The following is a 21279-nucleotide window of genomic DNA, read 5'->3' as shown; positions in this document are numbered from 1 at the left end:
GTATTATAGTCAAAGATACACTTAGTGCCTGGAAATATGCCAAGATTGCAAAAAACATTTTAGCTGCTCATTATAGTTCACACACTCATAACTGCCCTTTTGAAGGAAAAGTGTTATTGTGTGACAGTTTTAAGGCAAAGGAGGGTGGGACTGACAAAATGTATTGGGGACTTCCCCCTTCAAGCATGACACTTGGTATTTGATACTTTTGCTCCCTTACAAGAATAAACACAATTCTTGACTGTTGCTCAATTCTTCCATTTTTATTGTGTTTATTTATTGAGTTTTTTGGGGCATTTGTCCCAATATAGGATATAAAACAGTAATAATAAACAACATAGCTAAACAATGAACCAACAGAACAGGAGCATACAGAATTTAAAGCTTCATGAAATATAAGATCAGAGTTTCCCTGATACAATTAATAAAATAAACTGAACAAACAATGCTGAGAGTTCTTTACTGCTCTAGACAGAAAAATAATGGCCTGAATATGGATCATCTTTTCACTCACGTGTTTAGCGATGACTCACAGCTGTCCCGCATTTTCTTAGTATGAACATTTGAACGCGCATGAATTCTCATGTGCTTCTTTAATTTTATCCTCTGGACAAACCTTTCCCCACAGATGCTACAAGGATACGGTTTCTCACCTGTGTGAATTCTTACATGACAGTTCAAATGTGATTTCTGAATAAATCTTTTCCCACAGGTGTTACAAGAATACGGCTTCTCACCTGTGTGAATTCTCATGTGTCTTTTGCATGCTGATGCGTGAGCAAATCTTTGACCACAGGTGGTACAAAGATATGGTTTCTCACCTGTGTGAATTCTTATATGACTTTCCAGTTGTGACTTCTGAATAAATCTTTTCCCACAGGCATTACAAGAATACGGCTTCTCACCAGTGTGAATTCTCATGTGTGTTTTTAATGCTGAGGAGACAGCAAATCTTTTTCCACAGAAGCCACAGGAATACAGCTTCTCAACTGTGTGAATTCTTGTGTGTTTTTTGAACACTGATGATGCAGCAAATCTTTTCCCACAGGTGCTACATGAATACGGCATCTCACCAGCGTGAATTCTCATGTGTTTTTTGAACGCTGATGGGCTAGCAAATCTTTTTCCACAGGTCCTACAAGAATACAAGTTCTCACCTGTGTGAATTCTCATGTGTGTTTTGCATGCTGCTGGAAGAGCGAATCTTTTACCACAGGTGGTACAAGGATATGGTTTCTCACCTGTGTGAATTCTTATATGACTTTCCAGTTGTGACTTCTGAATAAATCTTTTCCCACAGGCATTACAAGAATACGGTTTCTCGCCAGCATGAATTCTCATGTGTGTTTTTAATGTTGATGAGGTAGTAAATCTTTTCCCACAGGTGTTACAAGAATACGGCTTCTCACCTGTGTGAACTCTTAGATGTGTAGTCATTTTGTATTTATTCTGTAAACTTTTTCCACACACGTCACATTGTACAGACTTGTTCTTTGTGTCAGTTCTACTTTGACTCACTGACACAGGACTGTTGTCTACTCTCTGACTGTGATGTCTCTTCTTCAGCTCTGCATTTCTAGTAGATCCAGAGTCCACATGCCCATTTTCTTCATGATATCTGCTCTCTGCTTCAGGAGAGCTGTGAGAAAGGAGCTGCTCACTGTTTGGTTCTGGTTCACTGTGGTGACTTTCCTCATAAGTAGGAGTCTTCATGAAGGTATCACTCTCCTGCTTCAGTCCAAGCTGCTCTCCCTCCTGACTTCTGCACAGTTCCTCCTGTTCCTCTTTAATCTGTGGAGGCTCTGGGTCCTCCTGGTCCAGACTAGAGTTCCTCTCCTGGTTAAAGACCCGCTGTTCTGTAAGAGCCTCTTCTTCCTCAATAGCATGTTGGTGTAGGACATCTGAAGGCACAAGGAAGAAAAATGATAGCAAAACAAACATTTGCGAAAATGTTTACTGGTCTGAACCATAAGCAGATCTCTACATAGTAAGCATGTTGCTCACACATACCACTAAAATTTAAAGTGTACAAATGTGAAAAATTATTAAGGCACTGATGGAAATGTTTAGTTCTGTCATGGTGTGTGCTGTGTGCAGGCAGGAGACGAGGACCCAAACGCAGAACTCATAGAGGCAAACGTAGAGTCAAAACAGCTTTAACCCTTTAAAGCCGGTTGGAGCGGGCACGCTCCGTTTTGCGTAACTATTTTAAAATCCCGGTAGCACTGCAACCACGTGAGCTAGCGCAACAATTTTTTTTGCATACGAAACCGGAGAATTTGTACTTACATCTTATGCCATCAGCTTGTCCTAAGTCACAGTTCCTTCCACATATAGCTTTGCAAAAACTGCATAAAAAGCGCTTGCAGGAACAAAAACAAAATATTCCCGAAACACACTTTGCCGATCAGCTGTTCATAACACTTCCTACATCCATCAGCGTGAACTATCGCATGTCCACTAGGGCTGCCACAAACGATTATTTTGATAGTCGACTAGTCACCGATTATTTTTGCGATTAGTCGACTAATCAGATCATCATCCATTGAACGTAAAACGTACAGCTTATTGCACCAGCAGCATCTGCTCATATATAACTATCATTAGCTTACAGCTTTAAGTGTTTAAGGTATGTGCTAACTAAAAATAAAGACAAGATGATAGTTTATTAAATTTTAATGAAATTTGCAGATTGTTTCGGTGAAGTTTAATAAACTCCTTGCTATCTAAAATATAACAGGACACTGGAGTATATTCTGGAGCATCTCACACTTCTGATAATCAGCTGTCTGCTTGACATTTATTCAGCTGTGTAAAAACTATAACTTTAATCTCAGCCAAACCGATTTACTCAGGAACAAATAAAATACTAAAAAAGCCAAACAATAACATTTTTAAGTTATCTAAGTGACTTATATATGTTTAAAATGAGTAGCGAAAGACGGCGGTGGGTTTGAAAACGATTTGCCGGGAGTCCGGTGCTCTCACAGCTCTAGTGAGCCTTGCCCCTGGCTAGCTATCGAGCTAGTGGGTAACAGACGTCTCCGAAAACATCGGAGCGCTTTTGAAAATATGCGGTGTCTTGATAAACTGAGCAGATATTTGAGGTAAACACAGCTACATTCTCGCCTGAAAATATGTTAAATGTTTATTTTGTGACCCAGAAAGAATAATAAGCGTAATATTAAAACTAACTAGCTGCCGCCATTGTTGGAAACTGAGCTGGGCTGTGCTATGAATTTTGGGACACAGCTCCGTTATTACACTCTTAAATCCTGCTACTTATTCCTGCGTCTTTTGGGATCTTACAAAGCTTCAAACGACGCGTCGACTATTAAATTAGTCATCGACGATTTTGATAGTCGACCTAATCGTGGCAGCCCTGATGTCCACCATGACCTGCCCGAAACCGGAAGTGAAGTCATTTTGCGGAAATGTAGTTTTTTACCATCGGGGCCTTATGAGCCTATACTGATGTTTTTTAAAGTTATATTTGACTTTATGACTTTCTGTGTCGTTTCTGGGATGCTTAGGACTCATATTGCACTGCTGGAAATATGCTGTCCTGCATATGCTGTTATTTTGCAAATTTGCATTATAATATTTATTTGCATTTTTCCTGCAGTATATGAAAATTGGTGTATTTCAAAAATAAAATTATGAAGACACTTAAAATAAATTTCCTGTGGTAGGAAACTATTTTGTGCAACTTTTTTGTATTTACAGTTTTGAGGGATAAGCCTCTTAAATTTCTCTAACTAGAAATAATGTTAAAAAAACAAAAACAATTTTCAATTTTTTTGTAGTTTATTGCACTGTTTTGCAATTTATGTAAGTACTATACACTTAATGCATACATATTATTAAGATTTAGGCTATAATGGTTGTATTGATGTATATCAACTTGAAATGCTCCTAAAAATGGCACTACAGCATGTAAAAATATAATATAAGCTCTGGCAGACTTGGTTCTATGGTAGGTCTTAAAGGGTTAATGCTCAACTCCAACATAAGAAAACTGAATATACAATCATAAACTTTTGCAGGCAGACAGAACACACAGCATAAGAAAAAGGTGAACCAATGTTAACAATGCGACAACAATTACCAACTGACAGGAGATTAAAACACACTGGCAGGAACATGAGGAAAAGAGGAACAGGTGGACACACAGCTGGAACTTATTAGGCAAGACAAGACAAGGAAGAGGAGAAGTGAGAAATGGAACGAAAATCATACATGATTCCAAACATTTTTTACAAATAAATAACTGAAAAGTGGGGTGTGCGTAATTATTCAGCCCCCTGAGTCAATACTTTGTAGAACTACCTTTTGCTGCAATTATAGCTGCCAGTGTTTTAGGGCAGTGGTCCCCAACCCACGGGCCTCGGACCGGTACCAGTCCGTGAATCGTTTGGTACCGGGCCGCGAGAGTTGAGGCTCAGGTGTGAAATGTATGGTTTTCAGGGTTTTTATCATTTTCAGCGTTATTTTGTTATCGTTTTTATCGTTAACTCGGTTTTCCTGGGTCTTTTCACGTGTGTTATGAATAAAACTTCTTTTTTTCGGTACCGGTACTAGTTTTATTTTGTTGTATTTATCCGCTACACCTTAAAGGCCGGTCCGTGAAAATATTGTCAGGCATAAATCGGTCCGTGGCGCAAAAAAGGTTGGGGACCGCTATTTTAGGGTCTGTCTCTACCAGCTTTGCACATCTACAGACTGAAATCCTTGCCCATTCTTCTTTGCAAAACAGCTCCAGCTCAGTCAGATGGACAGCGTTTGTGAACAGCAGTTTTAAGATCTTGCCACAGACTCTCGATTGGATTTAGATCTGGACTTTGACTGGGCCATTCTAACACATGGATGCGTTTTGTTTTAAACCATTCCATTGTTGCCCTGGCTTTATGTTTAGGGTCGTTGTCCTGCTGGAAGGTGAACCTCTGCCCCAGTCTCAAGTCTTTTGCTCCAAGAGGTTTTCTTCCAAGATTGCCCTGTATTTGGCTCCATCTATTTTCCCATCAACTCTGACCAGCTTCGCTGTCCCTGCTGAAGAGAAGCACTCCCAGAGCATGATGCTGCCACCACCATATTTGACAGTGGGGATGGTGTGTTCAGAGTGATGTGCAATGTTAGTTTTCCGTCACACATAGCGTTTTGCTTTTTGGCCAAAAAGTTCCATTTTGGTCTCATCTGACCAGAGCACCTTCTTCCACATGTTTGCTGTGTCCCCCACATGGCTTGTGGCAAACTGCGAACAGGACTTCTTATGGTTTTCTGTTAACAACTTTCTTCTTGCCACTCTTCCATAAAGGCCAACTTTGTGCAGTGCACGACTAATAGTTGTCCTATGGACAGATTCCCCCACCTGAGCTGTAGATCTCTGCAGCTCGTCCAGAGTCACCATGGGCCTCTTGGCTGCTCTTCTGATCAGCGCTCTCCTTGTTCGGCCTGTGAGTTTAGGTGGACGGCCTTGTCTTGGTAGGTTTACAGTTGTGCCATACTCCTTCCATTTCTGAATGATCGCTTGAACAGTGCTCCGTGGGATGTTGAATTGAATTGAATGAATGCTTTATTGGCCATATGCAGGTTGCCCCGCAGAGGAATAGGACCCCCCGACTTACACACACAACAAGGACATCACATGGGAATACAGTCGGAGATCGGCAGCGTTGCAGAGAAAACACTGAAAAATTACACAACAATGGGAAAAAGTACAAGAGGAAAAAAAGAGACCTCTTCTCACGCTGGGCACCTATGGGAGGACAGCATGAGAACAGGAAACAAAAAAAACTCCTCTTCACAGAGAGCACATTAATGTCCACATCACAGCATTAGAGCACGTGACTAGCCACAGGGGTGGATAGGGGGGTGGGGGGTAATCCGAAGGAACACAGCAGTCGTCCTATACAGCGCTACCATTTCAGCGCGGCACGCAGACCCGCAGTCTTCCCCCGCAGGAAACAAGCATCGAAGGCGTTTGGAAAGGGAGGGGGATGAGTGCGTGCTTATCAGTGTAAGTGTATGTGTGTGCGTGTCCAGAGTTCAGCTGAGACAGTGTCCTTCGCCCTATCAGGCTAAGTAAACAGTCTGCCAGCCAACCCAGGTGGCCTTGCATGGGATGGGAAGAATAGTCATCACACAGTCGTTATCAGGGAGTTGTTTTGGTGGGCTCCAGCCTCAGGCCTGAGCAGCTGGCGCCGTGGTGTCCATATGTTGAATATTGTTGATTTCTCCTTTACAAATTTCTCTTTTTCATATTTCTGGAGAGCTTTGCAGCTCCGAATTTAGCACTCTGACACTGGTCTCTCGATCTCCCGTTGGAGAGCCGCGAGCCTCCCCATGATGGTATCAAACTTCTGTTCCGTGGTGTTGTCATTCTTTTGATTCTGAGACCCCACAGCTGCAGTGAGCCGTTCTGCGATGTGTTCCAACTTTCGCTCAAGGGTGTCAATATGAGCAGGCCCCTCTCTGATGTATCCCATCATATGCTCAATGGTGTTAGTTTGAGTCTTCACGGCAGCTGTAAGCGTCTCCAAGGTGTTAACCCATGCTACGTTCGGTGTGAGAGGTCGCGCCTCGTCCCGTCGCTTCAATTCCAGCGGTCAGCCTTGGGGGGGGTTTGAACAGCTGGTTCCGCTCTCTTATTTCTCCGATAGGTCAGGGCCAAGCCAGCTCCGATCAGCAAGAACCCTGTTATCATGGTTCCGAATAGGTAGATGTCTTCAGCGTCCTCGATAGACAGTCCCGCCAGGCACAAGATCCTCCAGGTCTGCCACCCATCCATCGTGTATCCGGCAGGGAAAGTCCCTCCAGGGCACTCAGGCTTTCCCGAGCCCAGACTTCTCGTTGAGAAGAGGGTGTCAATAGCATTCAGAGACCAGTTGATCAAATCCATAATTCTCTTTTAGGTTTTAGAGAACGACAGCGAGAGACTGTTCCAGGGAAAGTAATGCACATGAGACAAGACAAGGACACAAGAGGCTAAGCAGGGAAGATAAGGGGAAGGAGGAGAGGAGAAAAAGTGCGACCGCCTTCACCGAGAGCCAAGAGACAGAAAGGCTTGGGCAATCTTTTTGTAGCCTAAGCCTGCTTTACATTTCTCAATAACTTTATCCCTGACCTGTCTGCTGTGTTCTTTGGACTTTATGGTGTTGTTGCTCCCAATATTCTCTTAGACAACCTCTGAGGCCGTCACAGAGCAGCTGTATTTGTACTGACATTAGATTACACACAGGTGCACTCTATTTAGTCATTAGCACTCATCAGGCAATGTCTATGGGCAACTGACTGCTCAGACCAGAGGGGGCTGAATAATTACGCACACCCCACTTTTCAGTTATTTGTAAAAAATGTTTGGAATCATGTATGATTTTCGTTCCACTTCTCACATGTACACCACTTTGTGTTGGTCTTTCACGTGGAATTCCAATAAAATTGATTCATGTTTGTGGCTGTAATGTGACAAAATGTGGAAAAGTTCAAGGGGACCGAATACTTTTGCAAGCCACTGTAAAGCAGATTACATTAACATGAGACAAGTAAAGCAGGAAATCCACAGACTGAACTCAGAGACACAATACTAACACAGTACACAGTACAGCGACCAGAGTGACATGAGGGGCAAAGGAATCCACAAGCTAAGAAATACTGAACAAAAACCAAAACACTAGTAAACAAGAACCAAGAAGAAAACAGACTAATAAACAATAATGCAAAATCAAAACACTGGGCCACAGGCCTAAGAACATAAGTTCTGACACTTTCATAAGAAAATTTCAAATTTCAGCTTCATATGTGAATATCTGTGATATATGAAATACATAGATGTTGTTGTTTTTTGTTAAATGAATGTGGATGTCTGGATTGGCTACAATTATAAGAAGGCATGCTGGGGCAGAGCTCTCTTATACGTAAATGTTTTGGCTGTGCTTGAAATACCATGAGAAATCTCTTCTTGTCTGATAAATTTCAGTTTAGAAACTCTGAATTCCATATTTTCCAAAACAGAATAGGAATATTTATTCATACTTACCCAGACCTGTAAACTGTACACATCTAAAGATTTCCATGCTGCAGAGGAAACATGTTATTCTTTAACTTAAACTGATAACAAAACAAAATGAAACTTGTGTTGTTGTCTTTGTTTTTCTGTGTAGATTTTGTCTGAGCAGTGGGTGAAAACTCATGTTTCACATTGTCCTGGCTGAAGTAATATGTTTATTTAGTTATATAATGTATTGTATGTAATTTGAGTTCTAATTGGTTTGTATCATTATGCTTTGTCGACAGAAACCACACACGCACACACTCTTGCCCTGCTGTGGCCACATTCTCAACTTGAAATGTAAAGAATGACAACTTTATTCCTGGATTCTGCCTGTTTGTTCCTCTCATATCCAAACATTTGCAAGTGTTCTGACCCGACACTCTGAAGTGATTGCTGCCAGCTCAGATTTCCTGAAACCTTCTAAACACACATGCATAAATTTTCACCTTTTTGCATGAGTTAATGGTGGAAATGTGTTTATGTAAATGAAAACCAAATATCAGGCTGAAGAAATTCATTCATGTTGCTAATTACTTTGGGACCTTCAATTCTTCCTGTGCCTCTAAAAACAAATGCAACTTTGACGGTTCGAGCCCCAGCTTGGACAGTCTCTGTCGTTGTGTCCTTGGGCAAGACACTTCACCTGTTGCCTACTGGTGGTGGTCAGAGGGCCCAGTGGCGCCAGTGTCCGGCAGCCTCACCTCTGTCAGTGCGCCCCAGAGCAGCTGTGGCTACAATGTAGCTTGCCATCACCAGTGTGTGAATGGGTGGATGACTGGATGTAGTGTAAAGCGCTTTGGCGTCCTTAGGGACTAAGTAAAGCGCTATACAAATACAGGCCATTTACCATTTACTATGTCCTTATGGTATAGTGAGGGTGCTGAAGCCAATCCCAGCTACCATAGGGAGAGGCAGGGTTCATCTTGGACAGGTCACTTCAGGTCAAACTCAGGACCTTGTTGCTGTGGGGCAACAGTACTAACCACTGTTCCACTGTGCTGCCCATGAGACATAATCACTGTTATTAAAATTTATTTATTTATTTTTAAAAATCACAGTTTTACATACCTATTCTGTGTAACTTTATCACAGGTTTCCGGATGGTCTCCATCAGTCTGAGCTGCTCTTCATCAGTCCAGACGATAATGCCTTCAGTCTCCTGCTTCAGTACAAGTTGCTCTCCCTCCTGAATGCTGCAGAGCTCCTCCTGTTCCTCTTTAATCTGTGGAGGCTGGTCCTCCTGGTCCAGACTGGAGTTCCTCTCCTGGTTACAGACCTGCTGCTCATCCAGACCCTCCTCTTCCTCACAGTCATGTTGTTGTGGGAGGTCTTGAGGAACAAAGAAACACAAGAACAATAATCACTAATGTGTTGATAGAAAAACTAATTTTTAAAAGCATGAATCAAAACCTGAACAAATGGTGATCAGCCTGTCATATGACCCATTATGAGCCACACACTTTTAAAAACCCAATTCTTTGATCTCCGGGCTAAAGGAAGAACAACACTTTGTGTTTTAATGCTCAATCAACAATCTATTTAATCAATACAATTCTCTTCATTCCATACCGACTCTTTGAGCAATACGGACGGGAGATGTGCATGGGAGGGGTGCTGCAGATCTCGAAGTGTCTGACAGTTACACACACTCTTATAGCCTCAACCCCCACCGAGTCATTGTTACGGCCTCCGGCCTCAGGTGGCCCCGCCTTCCTCTAGGTAAATCAATGTGTTCCAGGACTCGTGTGTGTGATTGGTTACTGGGAGACCCGTGCCAACCCTCTCGTATGCAGAATGAAGTGTGCCAGACCACACGGACGATTGGCTGCCCCGGGATCCCGTGATGCTCCAAGAGGCAATCAGTGGCTGATCGTACCCACCTGTGGCTACAAAAGGCTGGAGGTCCTTCACTCAGTGGCTGCTGCTTAGGACTGAACATGCAGTTTGCCCTTCGTGCCTCCCTCGTCAATCTTTGTTGAACTTTTTCATATTGCTGAACTTTGTCGAATCTTGGTGCATGCTTTAAACTTAGCCTGATTAGAGTTTTGAGCTGCTAGCTGGCTGTGAGTAGGATTTTGTGAAGCTGGCTTGCCTTAGTTAAAACCCTAGCTTTTATTTTGTGTGCGGCCAGCCTGCCTTAGTTACCCTTTAACTTTTACTCGTGACTGTTCTTTCTTTATGTAATAATTGTCTGCCCAGTGGTCTGTTGCACAGCCCTGTCGGTTTTCTGTTTAAAGTTTGTAAATAAAACCTTTTGCTTTACTCAGTTTTGTGTTGGGGGGCTCGTGTATGTTACTCCCTCCCTGACGCCTAGCAGAGGGGGTCGTAACAGTCATAAAACCTAAGCATTCACATTCTTTCTCTACAAGGTATCATGAAACAGTGTAATATTCCATTCCTGTTTTTTTCTCAAAATAAATAATCAATTAATTTTATTACATGTACATGGGGATGTTCACAGCTCAGCCTCCAACATCAAAATCTGCTGGGGCAGTCCCAACAGCACAGATATTATCAACAACCTTTGTCTCTCAAAACTATGTGCCTGCTAATGCCTCTATCTCCTGCCTCCCTATCTCGTGTCCTTGCTGCCCACTTCTTCACACACTATGTTCTCCTGGCTTTGGCTTACCAACACCTTATCCCACCAAAGGCAGCTTGCCGTCGCCTCTGCTTCTCACCTACACCTCTGACCTATTCTCCCAATTCTGTGTGTGTGCTCTATGTGTGAATGTTTAGTAGCTTGACCTATGACCTACTTAAATAAATAATTAATATAATGCTTTACTATGGTTAATACAACTAAATCCCTAATACTACAATAATCTATTCTCACAACACACACACACAACAGCTCAGGGAAATAGTTGTGCACACTCATAGCTACATGCTAACATGTTAGCATTGAAGCTCCTCACTGTGAGCAAAGACACAAAGTTCACCAAAGTAAACTGCAGGGTGACACCATGAAAACATCAGTGTCTGAAATCCTTCTTTAAATGAAGCTTCACTTCAACTGCAGAGAAGTCTGTTAACAACTTGTTAAATGTGTTTTCTGCTGACATCTAACTAGATCTTTACTGCACAGCCTCAGTGTTTACAGAGGATCCAACACACACCTGATGTACTCAACACTGGAATATGTTAGAGAAAAAAAAGTTTAATAAATAAATCAATTAAAATGTTTTAAAAACGAATCTATCAGTGACCATGGACCTGCACCAGTCCAACATAGTCCATCACTGGACACTGACCCACAGCACTGATAAATACCCAGTTTAACATCTTCTAGTAAAGTCAGTCACACTGAAGAATCTGAGCTTGAACAGCACAGAGTTAAAAACATGTCCATACCTATGATGTGTGAGTTTCTGTCGGGTTTCCAGCTGATATCCAGCAGTCTGTGCTGACGGTTGATCTCCTCCTCATACTGGACGATGGTTTTTTGAACCTCTGAGAAGATTTCTTCACAAACAGCAGTTAGTCTCTCCTTGATGAACTCTCTCAGATACTGAGCTGAACTCATCGCTGCTTCAACTGGGGCTGAGCGGATCGATACAAGCATCGATGAAGCGATCCAGACGTTGGTATCAGATCCACACTGATGTGACGGGATCAATACTTCAGTTTGTGTCTCTCCTCCAAGTTCAGTCCGCTTCATCAACAGCAGCCATGTCTGCACACACACCGCTCCTCTACCACAGTAGTGCTGTCCTCCTCCGTTCTTCTTCGGGGCCTGATGGCGTTTGACAAATCAGCTTACAGGTGCATTAATCCCGCCTACTGGACTGGAGTGTGGACAGGAGAATAGCAGGAAAAACAAGGATAATTATATTCTTTCATCAATTTTATAATTCGATAGAACAATCATCCATTTACTCGTATTAAAGAAGACTGCTATCATCATTTCCTTATTTGTTTGAGCTTTCCTGATTTCTGATTCCAAATATAACAAACTATCCATCGTCCCTCTTTCTTCATGAAACCCACTCTGATCCCCAGAGAAGAGACTGTTAGTATCTAAAAATCAGCTTCATCTGTTTTCATTCTCTCCCCAACAATACGATGGGTTTTTAACTAGTTTACTATTATCTTTAAAATGCACACTGGATTCATTCAACACGTTTATGAGAACGCATCAATTTACTAGACGATTTAATTACACACTAATCAATATTTATAACAAATAATATATTTATGAGCACAATATCATTTTTAAATAATCTCAAAACATTTCTGACTGTGTGTCTAAATGAAATAAAGTCCAAGATAAGTCAAAAGCTGTGTCCCAATTCATAGGCCGCATCCTTTGGAGGCCGATTATGCCACAGCCAGGTGACAAAGGCTGTCCTTGTTCAAAGGCTGCTCCCAATGCGGCCCACAAATGCGTCCTCTTTTTTCATGGATTTCAAGGATGGGTTGGGTTCTTTGGTGGCTCAACCTATCCCAGGATTCATAGCCTGGCGATGGTTGTGGATAATTTTCGAAAAAATGGTGGACAGCTCAAATGGGACAGCCAAAGAGTAAACTTTTAAAATTAAGTACTAACTTTTATGTCACTTCTTTTGTTTTGATGGTTCACTTGTTAAGCTAAAAGAAAGGTGCTTTATTCATCTATCTGTCCTGCACTCTCTCTCTTTTTCTTTCTCTCTGATTGTGGAATAAAAGTATGAACATGTATTTATAAGTTACACTTGTGTTTGAATCCTGCAGCTTATCACACATTTGATTTCCATGTGTGACAACTGCAAGTGTCCAGAGTGAGGACAGACTGAGGGACCCACTGCTGCACATCATCTGTGAGGCTTTGCACCCCTGATGATCCACCAGGACAAACTCAGCAGTGTGTGAGGAAGAGGAGGAGGAAGAGCCAGCAGCAGCTGACAGATGGAGAGAATAGACAGACTGTTCCCTGTTTGTGAAGGACTGCTAGAAAAGTTTAACATAACTAATTGTCTGTCCTGAATCAGTCTTATTAGGTAATGTTCAAATAATTTTATCCTCCCATTGTTTTCAGTGTGGGAGAAAGTACTCAGGGCCTTCAAGTTACACACTATGAAAGGCAGCAACAAGTTTAACATTCAGAAACCTAAAGTATGTATCAGCAGCAGAATGGACCTAAAAATAAATGTTTGTTCCAGTTCTATGAAGCTTTGAGTATTTTGGATTAGTAGAACTGCTGTGTTTGTTGCATCATATTGCTGTAATTGTTTATATGCTTTATATATTCTGAGGTAAGTTGATCTATAGTGTTACATCATATTCTATAAGGATGTTATGTGTTTGCGTACTTTCTGCCCAGTTTGACCCATTTAGCAGAAGTCAGCCTGTTTAAGGGTCTGATATCTATTCTGTGTGACTTAAAGCAGTTATGACATGGTCTGATTTTCTCACCCAATAAAGGAATATTTCATATATCAGTCTACTCTTCATTCTATCAGAAACCGTTATCACAGCTCGTACATTTTCTTTTTACACAAATATGTAAGCATTAAGCCAAATTTAGTAATGCCAACATATTAAAAGAACAATATTTGTCTCTTGTATATGATACATCTATATATACACTGTCAAAGGAACCTGTCTTCGAGTGAAGATTTAGGAAATATAAATGACTGCAACTTGAATCTTTACTGGAGCTCAGTATTTGACACTGAGTTCAAGTTCATTGCTGTAATTACTAATAATAATTAATATAATAATAACTTTAATATTGGTCATATTATAGTTACATTGCCAAAGTGAGATGACCTTAGTCTCATGAACAACATTAGCTAATTGTTATTTACTAGCTAATCTTAAAATCACTGTTCAGTACAGAAATGAAGCCCAACAATCCTGTAATCTCAGCCTCAGACAAATTTTAGTATTTGTTTTTAAAGCCCTCCATGGCTTGGTGTTGTTTTAAAATAGCTTATGCCGTATCCATCTGTGAGATCTTTTACTGTCTGTAGCAGGGGTCCCCAATCCCAGTCCACGAGGGCCGGTGTCCTTGCAGGTTTTAGATGTGTCCTTGATCCATCACAGCTGATTTAAATGGATAAATTACCTTCTCAACATATCTTGAAGTTCTCCAGAGGCCTGGTAATGAGCTAATCATTTGATTCAGGTGTGTTGACCCAGGGTGAGAGCTAAAACCAGTAGGGATACCGGCCCTCGTGGGCTGGGCTTGGGGACCCCTGGTCTGTATGAATCAAGTGCTGTCTAAAACATCAGTTCTGCCTTCTGGGGTACCTCAAGGATCTGTTTTAGGTCCGATTCTGTTTTTGCTTTATATATATTCACTCTAGGCCAAATTATCAGATGTTACAATATTATTTTGTATCATCTTTATGCTGATGGTATTCGGTTATACTGTTCTTTCAAAGCTTCTGAGCTTTATAAATTGTCTTGTTTAAATAACTGTCTGTCAGAAATCAAACAATCGTTAAATGACTATTTCCTCCAGTTAAATACAGATAAAACAGAAACTTTAATTATTGCTCCTGATTACATGTTTTCGGAAATATCATTTGAAATATCATTTTTTCAGCATATCAGTTGTTTATATCTTTCAGTTCAATCGAGCCACAGAAACCTGGGTGTCATATTTGACAGTTCAAAGTCACTTGAGAAACACTCCAAACTACTGTTTCTGAACTGTTTATATCATCTAAAAAACATTTATAAACTCAAACTACTGTTGTCAAAGGCAGAACTTGAGTGATTATTCATGCTTTTATTTCTTCTCATTCGGATTGCTGTAATAGTCTTTAACAAATCAGCTTTGGATTGCTTTCAGTCTGTACAGAATGCTGCAGCAAGACTTTTAACTGGCACAAACAAGAGGTCACATATTACTCGAGTTTTGGTTTCTCTTCATTGGCTGCCAGTGCATTTTAGGGTTCATTTAAAAAAAATTAGTAGTAACTTTTAGAGCTCTACACGGTGAAGTTCCCCAGTATATCTCTGACTTGTTGAAACTAGGGGTGGGTTTTGATTACCGATTTATCGATAGATTCTAGCTTGGATAACGTGATATCGATTCATTAAAATCCTGAATCATACTATATCACTGTTGTGAGGTGGCGACGAGGCAAAGCAAACGTAGCCGATGTTTTACCTGATGGGTACAATGTTGCTGCTGCTCCTGCTGCTGATAGGGCTGGAGGGCAGGGCTGTGTTGATCTGAGACTGTAGACATTAAAAAGTCCATAGGAGAGATGGTAGCTGATTAAACAAGTGTCATGAGATAATAACAAAATGCAAAGATTGGTGACAGCGCTTGGAACCATAAGGCAACAAAAAACTGTGAGAAATAATTTAGGCTCTGCCTGTGATTCACTCTTTGCTTCTCTTCTTCCTTCCATCCCATCATTTCATATATCACTCTCCACTTGCTATGTGAGAACAAGGCACAACTTGCTATTGCAATAAACTATAATCTAATTATCCACACCTAACAACTCTTGCACTTAATCTATAATAAAATGATGACAGAAAAATGTTATAGCACTGCCTTTAGTAGCCTCACACAGCTCCTACTGTTTCCTCCTCATGTCCTTACCAGGCATTTCTGGACAATGTTATATCCTGAGTAATAATTTAAAAAAAACCCATATACATAAAACACACACATGCACGCACACACAGTGACATTTTAGACCTTCTTCAGAATACTGTATATACTATGGGCATCACTGTGCTGATCCAGAATCCTTACATTATTATTTATTACTAGAGCTACAATAATAAAGCAATGAGGAGGAGGAAGTAATAAATATGAAATAATGTCATTATGATGATTCCATTTGTTTCACTATCCACTCTGTGCAGGGGCAAAGCTTATTACATTTTTAAACTGTAGAGATACAATCATTTTACTGCTGTAAAATCCAAATTTTGTCTTATTTAAAATATAAATCTAATATAATCTGCTTCTTAATGTATGTTCTTTAAAATACAGCGTGTGTTTTTTAAAATATTATAATATATAATGCATAATTATGTGGACATGCATATTAGATCGTTTTTTAGTGAAATATAATCCCCCCAGAAAGGCAGGAAAAGCGCTGTAAAACATTTTTTAAAAGTTGCCTCAACAAAAGGGCACTTTGGGCACCCATCAGGAAAGGGGCGGGTGCTCCAGCCCCTCCAGCCCCCCCCCCCTGCACGTGCCTGCTTCATCTCAAGCACTTAGGTCTTGTTGGTATTGAAAATGTTTGATTCCTTCTATTAAAATACGCGGTTATAATCATTTTCATATATTTACTGCAAATGTGCTCATTTCAGTTGGCACTCGGTCTTCTGAAGGTCATAAGCTTCGTTCAGCATGATTGTCAGGACTGATGACTGAAGGAAATGACTTGCAGAGGGGTCTCTACAGACGTATTGCAGAGGGCGTTTATCTTGCTGAACCACATCCCTACAAACACTCATCAGAGATCCGTTTCTCAGTATTATAGCACTCTTCATCTCCCTACAGGCGTATTTATCGCTGTTGTAGCTGAATCTTCCTTAGATAGTTAGATAGTTAGTTTTTGTTAATTTATGTTGTAAATTTATGTTGCATGTAGGGTTGCCAACCGTCCCTTAAAATACGGAATCGTCCTGTATTTCGAAACAAAAGTACACGTCCCGTATTGAGCTAATAAGATAAGATAAGATAAGATAACTCTTTATTGTCATTGCACAGTCATACATAGTACAGTAAGGGACGCACTTTGTCCCGTAATACAGTGAGAATCAAAAGTAGTCTATAAATGTTTATGGAATTAACGCTTTGTTTGAAAACATAATTCCCAGACCCTCTCCTGCTTTGTGACCAATGAGCTGACAGCACACTTATGACAATTCGAGTATGACAATTCAGATTACCGCTCATCTCATTGGTCGAGGAAAGGTCGCTTGCGGAGAAAATACCGGAAGACAACAGATGACCACAACAAGAAGCATGGCCAACAGGGAAACAAACGCCGACACTGCGGTGCAAGTCTCGGACGACAGTACACCTAAAGCTGGACAGACACTGTGCGATTTTCAAACTGCACGATTGACTCGCAGGGGTTAGAAGTTGGTAGGTCACGATGCAGGGTCTCACACTATACGGCCCGATGCTCTGATGCGACCTGAGTGCTCACACTGTGCCTCCATAACATGAAGGTTATAACAGAAAATCTGTCGCTCTCTCTCCCTCTCTGTCTTTCACTCACACAGACACACCACCACCATCAACTTTGCTAAATTGCTAATGAAAAACATTGATCAGGCAGCTGTGATTGAACAGCAATGTAAATCCAACTATTTTCAGGTTGTTGTGGTCGTGATCATTTTGTGATGCCACATCGAAAAGGCTCGGATGAGCTTTCCAAAGTTCTACAAGTTGTGCCTCCATTGCTTGTGTCCAGATCACACGCCGCACAGCCGTGCTGCTCAGTCTTTTTCACCGACGTTTACGTGTTTGCGAGTGAGCAGTGTGAGCGGCTGCGGTGACACGTCACGAGCGATTGATGATCGGGAGCTGGTCGTGAGGTGTTAATCGCTTCTCGTTACCCCACGTATACTACACGACGCACGATGAAGGCCAAAATCGGGCCGATCACCAAATCAGTCGCACGACTCAAAAATCGTCTCAAAATGGGCCTAAAACCGCACAGTGTGAGCCCAGCATTAGAGCAGCAATGTTTGTTCCCCTCAGAGAAAGGGAAGAATGGGAAAAGGAAAACACCTGGCTGGAAAAAGTTAATATGGGCATGTGCAGTGAAAATCAGCGCTATGTGGCCAGAAGTGTGATAATATAACTTATTTTGTGTAATAAACAACTGCAAGGATAGATGATTACAACAAATAGATCACTAATACATAAAAGTAATACATAGATGAATAATGATGATGAGTTATGATGCGTAATCATGGGAACAAGCGGGTTTACAAACAGGAGCAGCTGATTAGCATTAGAAAAGCTGAAATAATACCTCAGCTGAAGCCAATTGTACTAAATGCACTAAATGTGCACTGTTACAAGAATATTTTTCGTTCTATTGCTTTCTATTAATTTATATAATTTTAAGTTAAGCAGGACAGAGTTCTTTTAAAGAAAGATTTACTTATATTCTCAAAAGTTAAGCATGACAGGCTTCTGTTCAAGAAAGAGACCTGTTTTATGTGTTAATGTTGTCATTTTGAGCTAAAAATAAATGGCTAAATGATCATTTGTTTCACATGTGTTCATATCACAAAGAATAGAATATGCATCTACTTAAATCAACTTCAAGTCAAATGGTTAAAAAAATAATTTCACACACAAAAAAAGAGCTAGAAAATTCACCACACTGGGAAGGGTGAAGACAACTGGGTCGCCCGGCCCTGGCCACGAGGTGTCCCTTATTTATTTTTCAGGGAGTTGGCAACCCTAGTTGCATGTAGCACCTTGGTCCTGGAGGAACGTTGTTTCGCTTCACTGTGTACTAGGTGTATATGGTTGAAGTGACAATAAAGCTAATTTCAACCTGGTTCCACTCACCGAACGACGACCGTCTGGAGGCGATTTTATGATCACTTTAAATCCGTCCTCGTGTCTCGTTGTCACGGTTACACTGCGCTCACTGTCCGTTTCCTCCACATTACAGGTTTACTTTCACTCTGCTGGTTGTTGCTCTGCTTTTACGCTTTGTTGTTTGTCTTATTATGTTTTCCTTGTTTCACCGCTTCTCTCTCACCATCTACTTCTGTTCTCATTTCACTTCCTGAGACGTCACTTCCCTCTGCCGTCTGCTGTCCATTCACAGCCCGTTTGGTCAATTCAGTCGCCCCTCCCCCCGACACTCCTGCTCTGCTGGTTGCCACAGCAGAGCACGTGACTGAGCAGACGCCTTTGTTTGTTTGTTTTTAGCAGATGAGGTGACTGAATATGATTCATTTACATATTTGTTGTCGTTTTAATCCGTAGCTCCGATTTTCTAAATGAAGCCAAGTATTTTTCTCCTCTCTGTGTCAGTGGGACACAGTAACTCTTATCTCTGAGTGAGTGCAGCACAGCACACAGCAGCAGAGACAGGATAACAAACTGTGTGACAGGCTGTTCATTGTTCCTACTTTATTAGAGATTTACATGATGGATTCGTAGGAACTAATTACAAGGTCAAAGATAAACAGACATAAATCACATGTGTTTATGTGTGAACAAACAGACATGTGTTAAACATATAAACATGCATTAAAGCCATTAAAGTGTCTTACAGTCCCTGTTAACACATGCCTACTGACACACAGTAATGTGTGTTTGAATACAACCTGAAACCTGTTAATGTTCTGATTTAACAGCAGATTTCTCCACATGCAGGGCAGAGAAATTCCTGCATCTGTCACACAAAAAGTGGAAAATATATTTGTTTGACATTTTAATCATAATAACAAAAAAATAAAAAATGTTGGTAGATCCACTTTTTAGGAAGATGAGGTGATGAAGAAGAGAGTATTGAGTGGAAAAAGGCCAGTGAGTTCATGTAAATGCTGCTTCTGCTGTAAGAAACAGACCTAAAAGTGAACAAATGCTCCATGATTCTCATTTCTATCCATCATCTTGAACACTGACTATAAATGTGTTCACTTCATTATTGTGTGATTTGGTTTCTTCACGTGTCTCCTTCAGTGCAAATAAAGGACTGTTAGAGTGTGTGCTGTATGTTTTTCTGAAGCATGACAATCCTTTCCAACAAGTATTTCCAGCTGTTTGTCTCCACTCTGCACTTTAGTCTTTCTTCCTGTCATGTCTGTGTTTGTCCACCAGGTGTCTCCCTCAGCTCATTTTCTCCAAATCAGAAGCATCAGATTTGTGGAGATGCTGTACCTCCCAGCAGGGCTGGACTGGGACAAAAAATTGGCCCGGGCATTTTGACTAGCGACCGGCCCACCAGGTATTATAAGATAAGATAAGATAAGATAAGATAAGATAAGATAAGATACCTTTATTAGTCCCACAAGGGGAAATTTCATGTTAATCAGAATCAGAATCAGAATACTTTATTGATCCCTGGGGGAAATTATTTTTTGTTACAGTGCTCCATTTTAAACCAACATTAAGACAAGACAGACAATACGCTAACTAAGAATAGTACAATATATATATATATATACATACATACATACATAAGTCACTCATAAATAAATAGTTGGAAAAGAAACATGTGTAGTTGTAGCAGTAACCAGTGTGTTAAGTGGATGCGTTGTACAGGGAGATGGCCACAGGCAGGAATGATTTCCTGTGTCATTCAGTGGTGCTTTTCGGTAATCTCAGTCTCTCACTGAACGAGCTCCTGTGACTGACCAACATGTCATGGAGTGGGTGGGAGGTGTTATCCAACATTGTCTTTATCTTGGACAGCATCCGCCTCTCCGACACCACCTTGAGGGAGTCCAGCTCCATCCCCACAACATTGCTGGCCTTACGGATCAGTTTATTAAGTCTGTTGGCATCTGCGACCCTCAGCCTGCTCCCCCAGCATGCAACAGCATAGAGGATCGCACTGGCCACAACAGACTCATAGAAAATCCTCAGCATTTTCTGGCAGATGTTGAAGGACCTCAGTCGCCTCAAAAAATAGAGACGACTCTGGCCCTTCCTGTAAAGTGCTGTGGTGTTTTTAGCCCAGTCCAGTTTATTGTCAATGTGTACTCCAAGGTATTTATAGTCCTCCACAATGTCAACACTGACCCCCTGAATTGAAACAGGGGTCAAGTGTTTCCTGGTCTAAGGCTGCCGACCTATTGCACACAATGGCGGCGCCATCTTACCCTCCGACCATACATACATTAAACAAAAACATTACATGGGGAAGACAGGTCAGAGAGGTATAACAATGGAAAAATGCACCACATGAGGAAAGATAAGGAGAAAAAAATAATCAGTTTGAGAACAGAAAAAAACACCTCTGCACATAGCACATGAAAAAAACATATCTTGCAGCTCCACCCAGCCATCAGTGCCAGGTAGCAGGGGCAAGCTCAGTTTTTGGCACCTGCCTCCTATCATTTAATGTGCAGCTGGAAATCAGTTGCTACAATTCCATGCTCTGCTCCTCCACCATTGCCGTTTATCTCTTCAAGGCATAAGAATCCAGCTGTGATGTTTTCTATCCCTCCTTCTGCAAAGTGCAGAAGCAAAGTTTGCCAAGTTGTTTCTTTATCCCTCATTCACAAAGGCAGGTTTTTCTACCAACAAGTTGCCAGTTTCTTTGCATCTATCATTGCAA

The 21279-nt window shown here is 41.2% G+C and overlaps 1 protein-coding gene across 2 annotated transcripts; it reads right to left on the bottom strand.

Annotated features, from left to right (window-relative positions):
* Nucleotides 1–233: 233 nt before the first annotated feature.
* Nucleotides 234–18785, bottom strand: LOC146674042 (uncharacterized). 2 transcript variants are annotated; one of them, XM_085392864.1, is made up of 5 exons: nucleotides 18552–18785; nucleotides 15153–15223; nucleotides 11405–11838; nucleotides 9119–9379; nucleotides 234–1901 (listed from the first exon to the last, which is right to left on the bottom strand). In XM_085392864.1, exons 3-5 carry the CDS (start codon nucleotides 11709–11711, stop codon nucleotides 511–513), a joined length of 1959 nt encoding a protein of 652 aa, XP_085248990.1. In that variant the 5' UTR covers nucleotides 11712–11838; nucleotides 15153–15223; nucleotides 18552–18785; the 3' UTR covers nucleotides 234–510. The 2 variants fall into 2 exon arrangements, with proteins under 2 accessions (XP_085248990.1, XP_085249000.1); XM_085392874.1 differs by lacking the exon at nucleotides 15153–15223.
* Nucleotides 18786–21279: the final 2494 nt, after the last annotated feature.

This window comes from Rhamphochromis longiceps, linkage group LG3 (genome assembly GCF_057381845.1).
Source record: "Rhamphochromis longiceps isolate RC_006_pf linkage group LG3, R_longiceps_female_GT1.1, whole genome shotgun sequence".
Taxonomy (NCBI): Eukaryota; Metazoa; Chordata; class Actinopteri; order Cichliformes; family Cichlidae; genus Rhamphochromis; species Rhamphochromis longiceps.
This window is presented reverse-complemented; position numbering and strand designations above follow the sequence as displayed.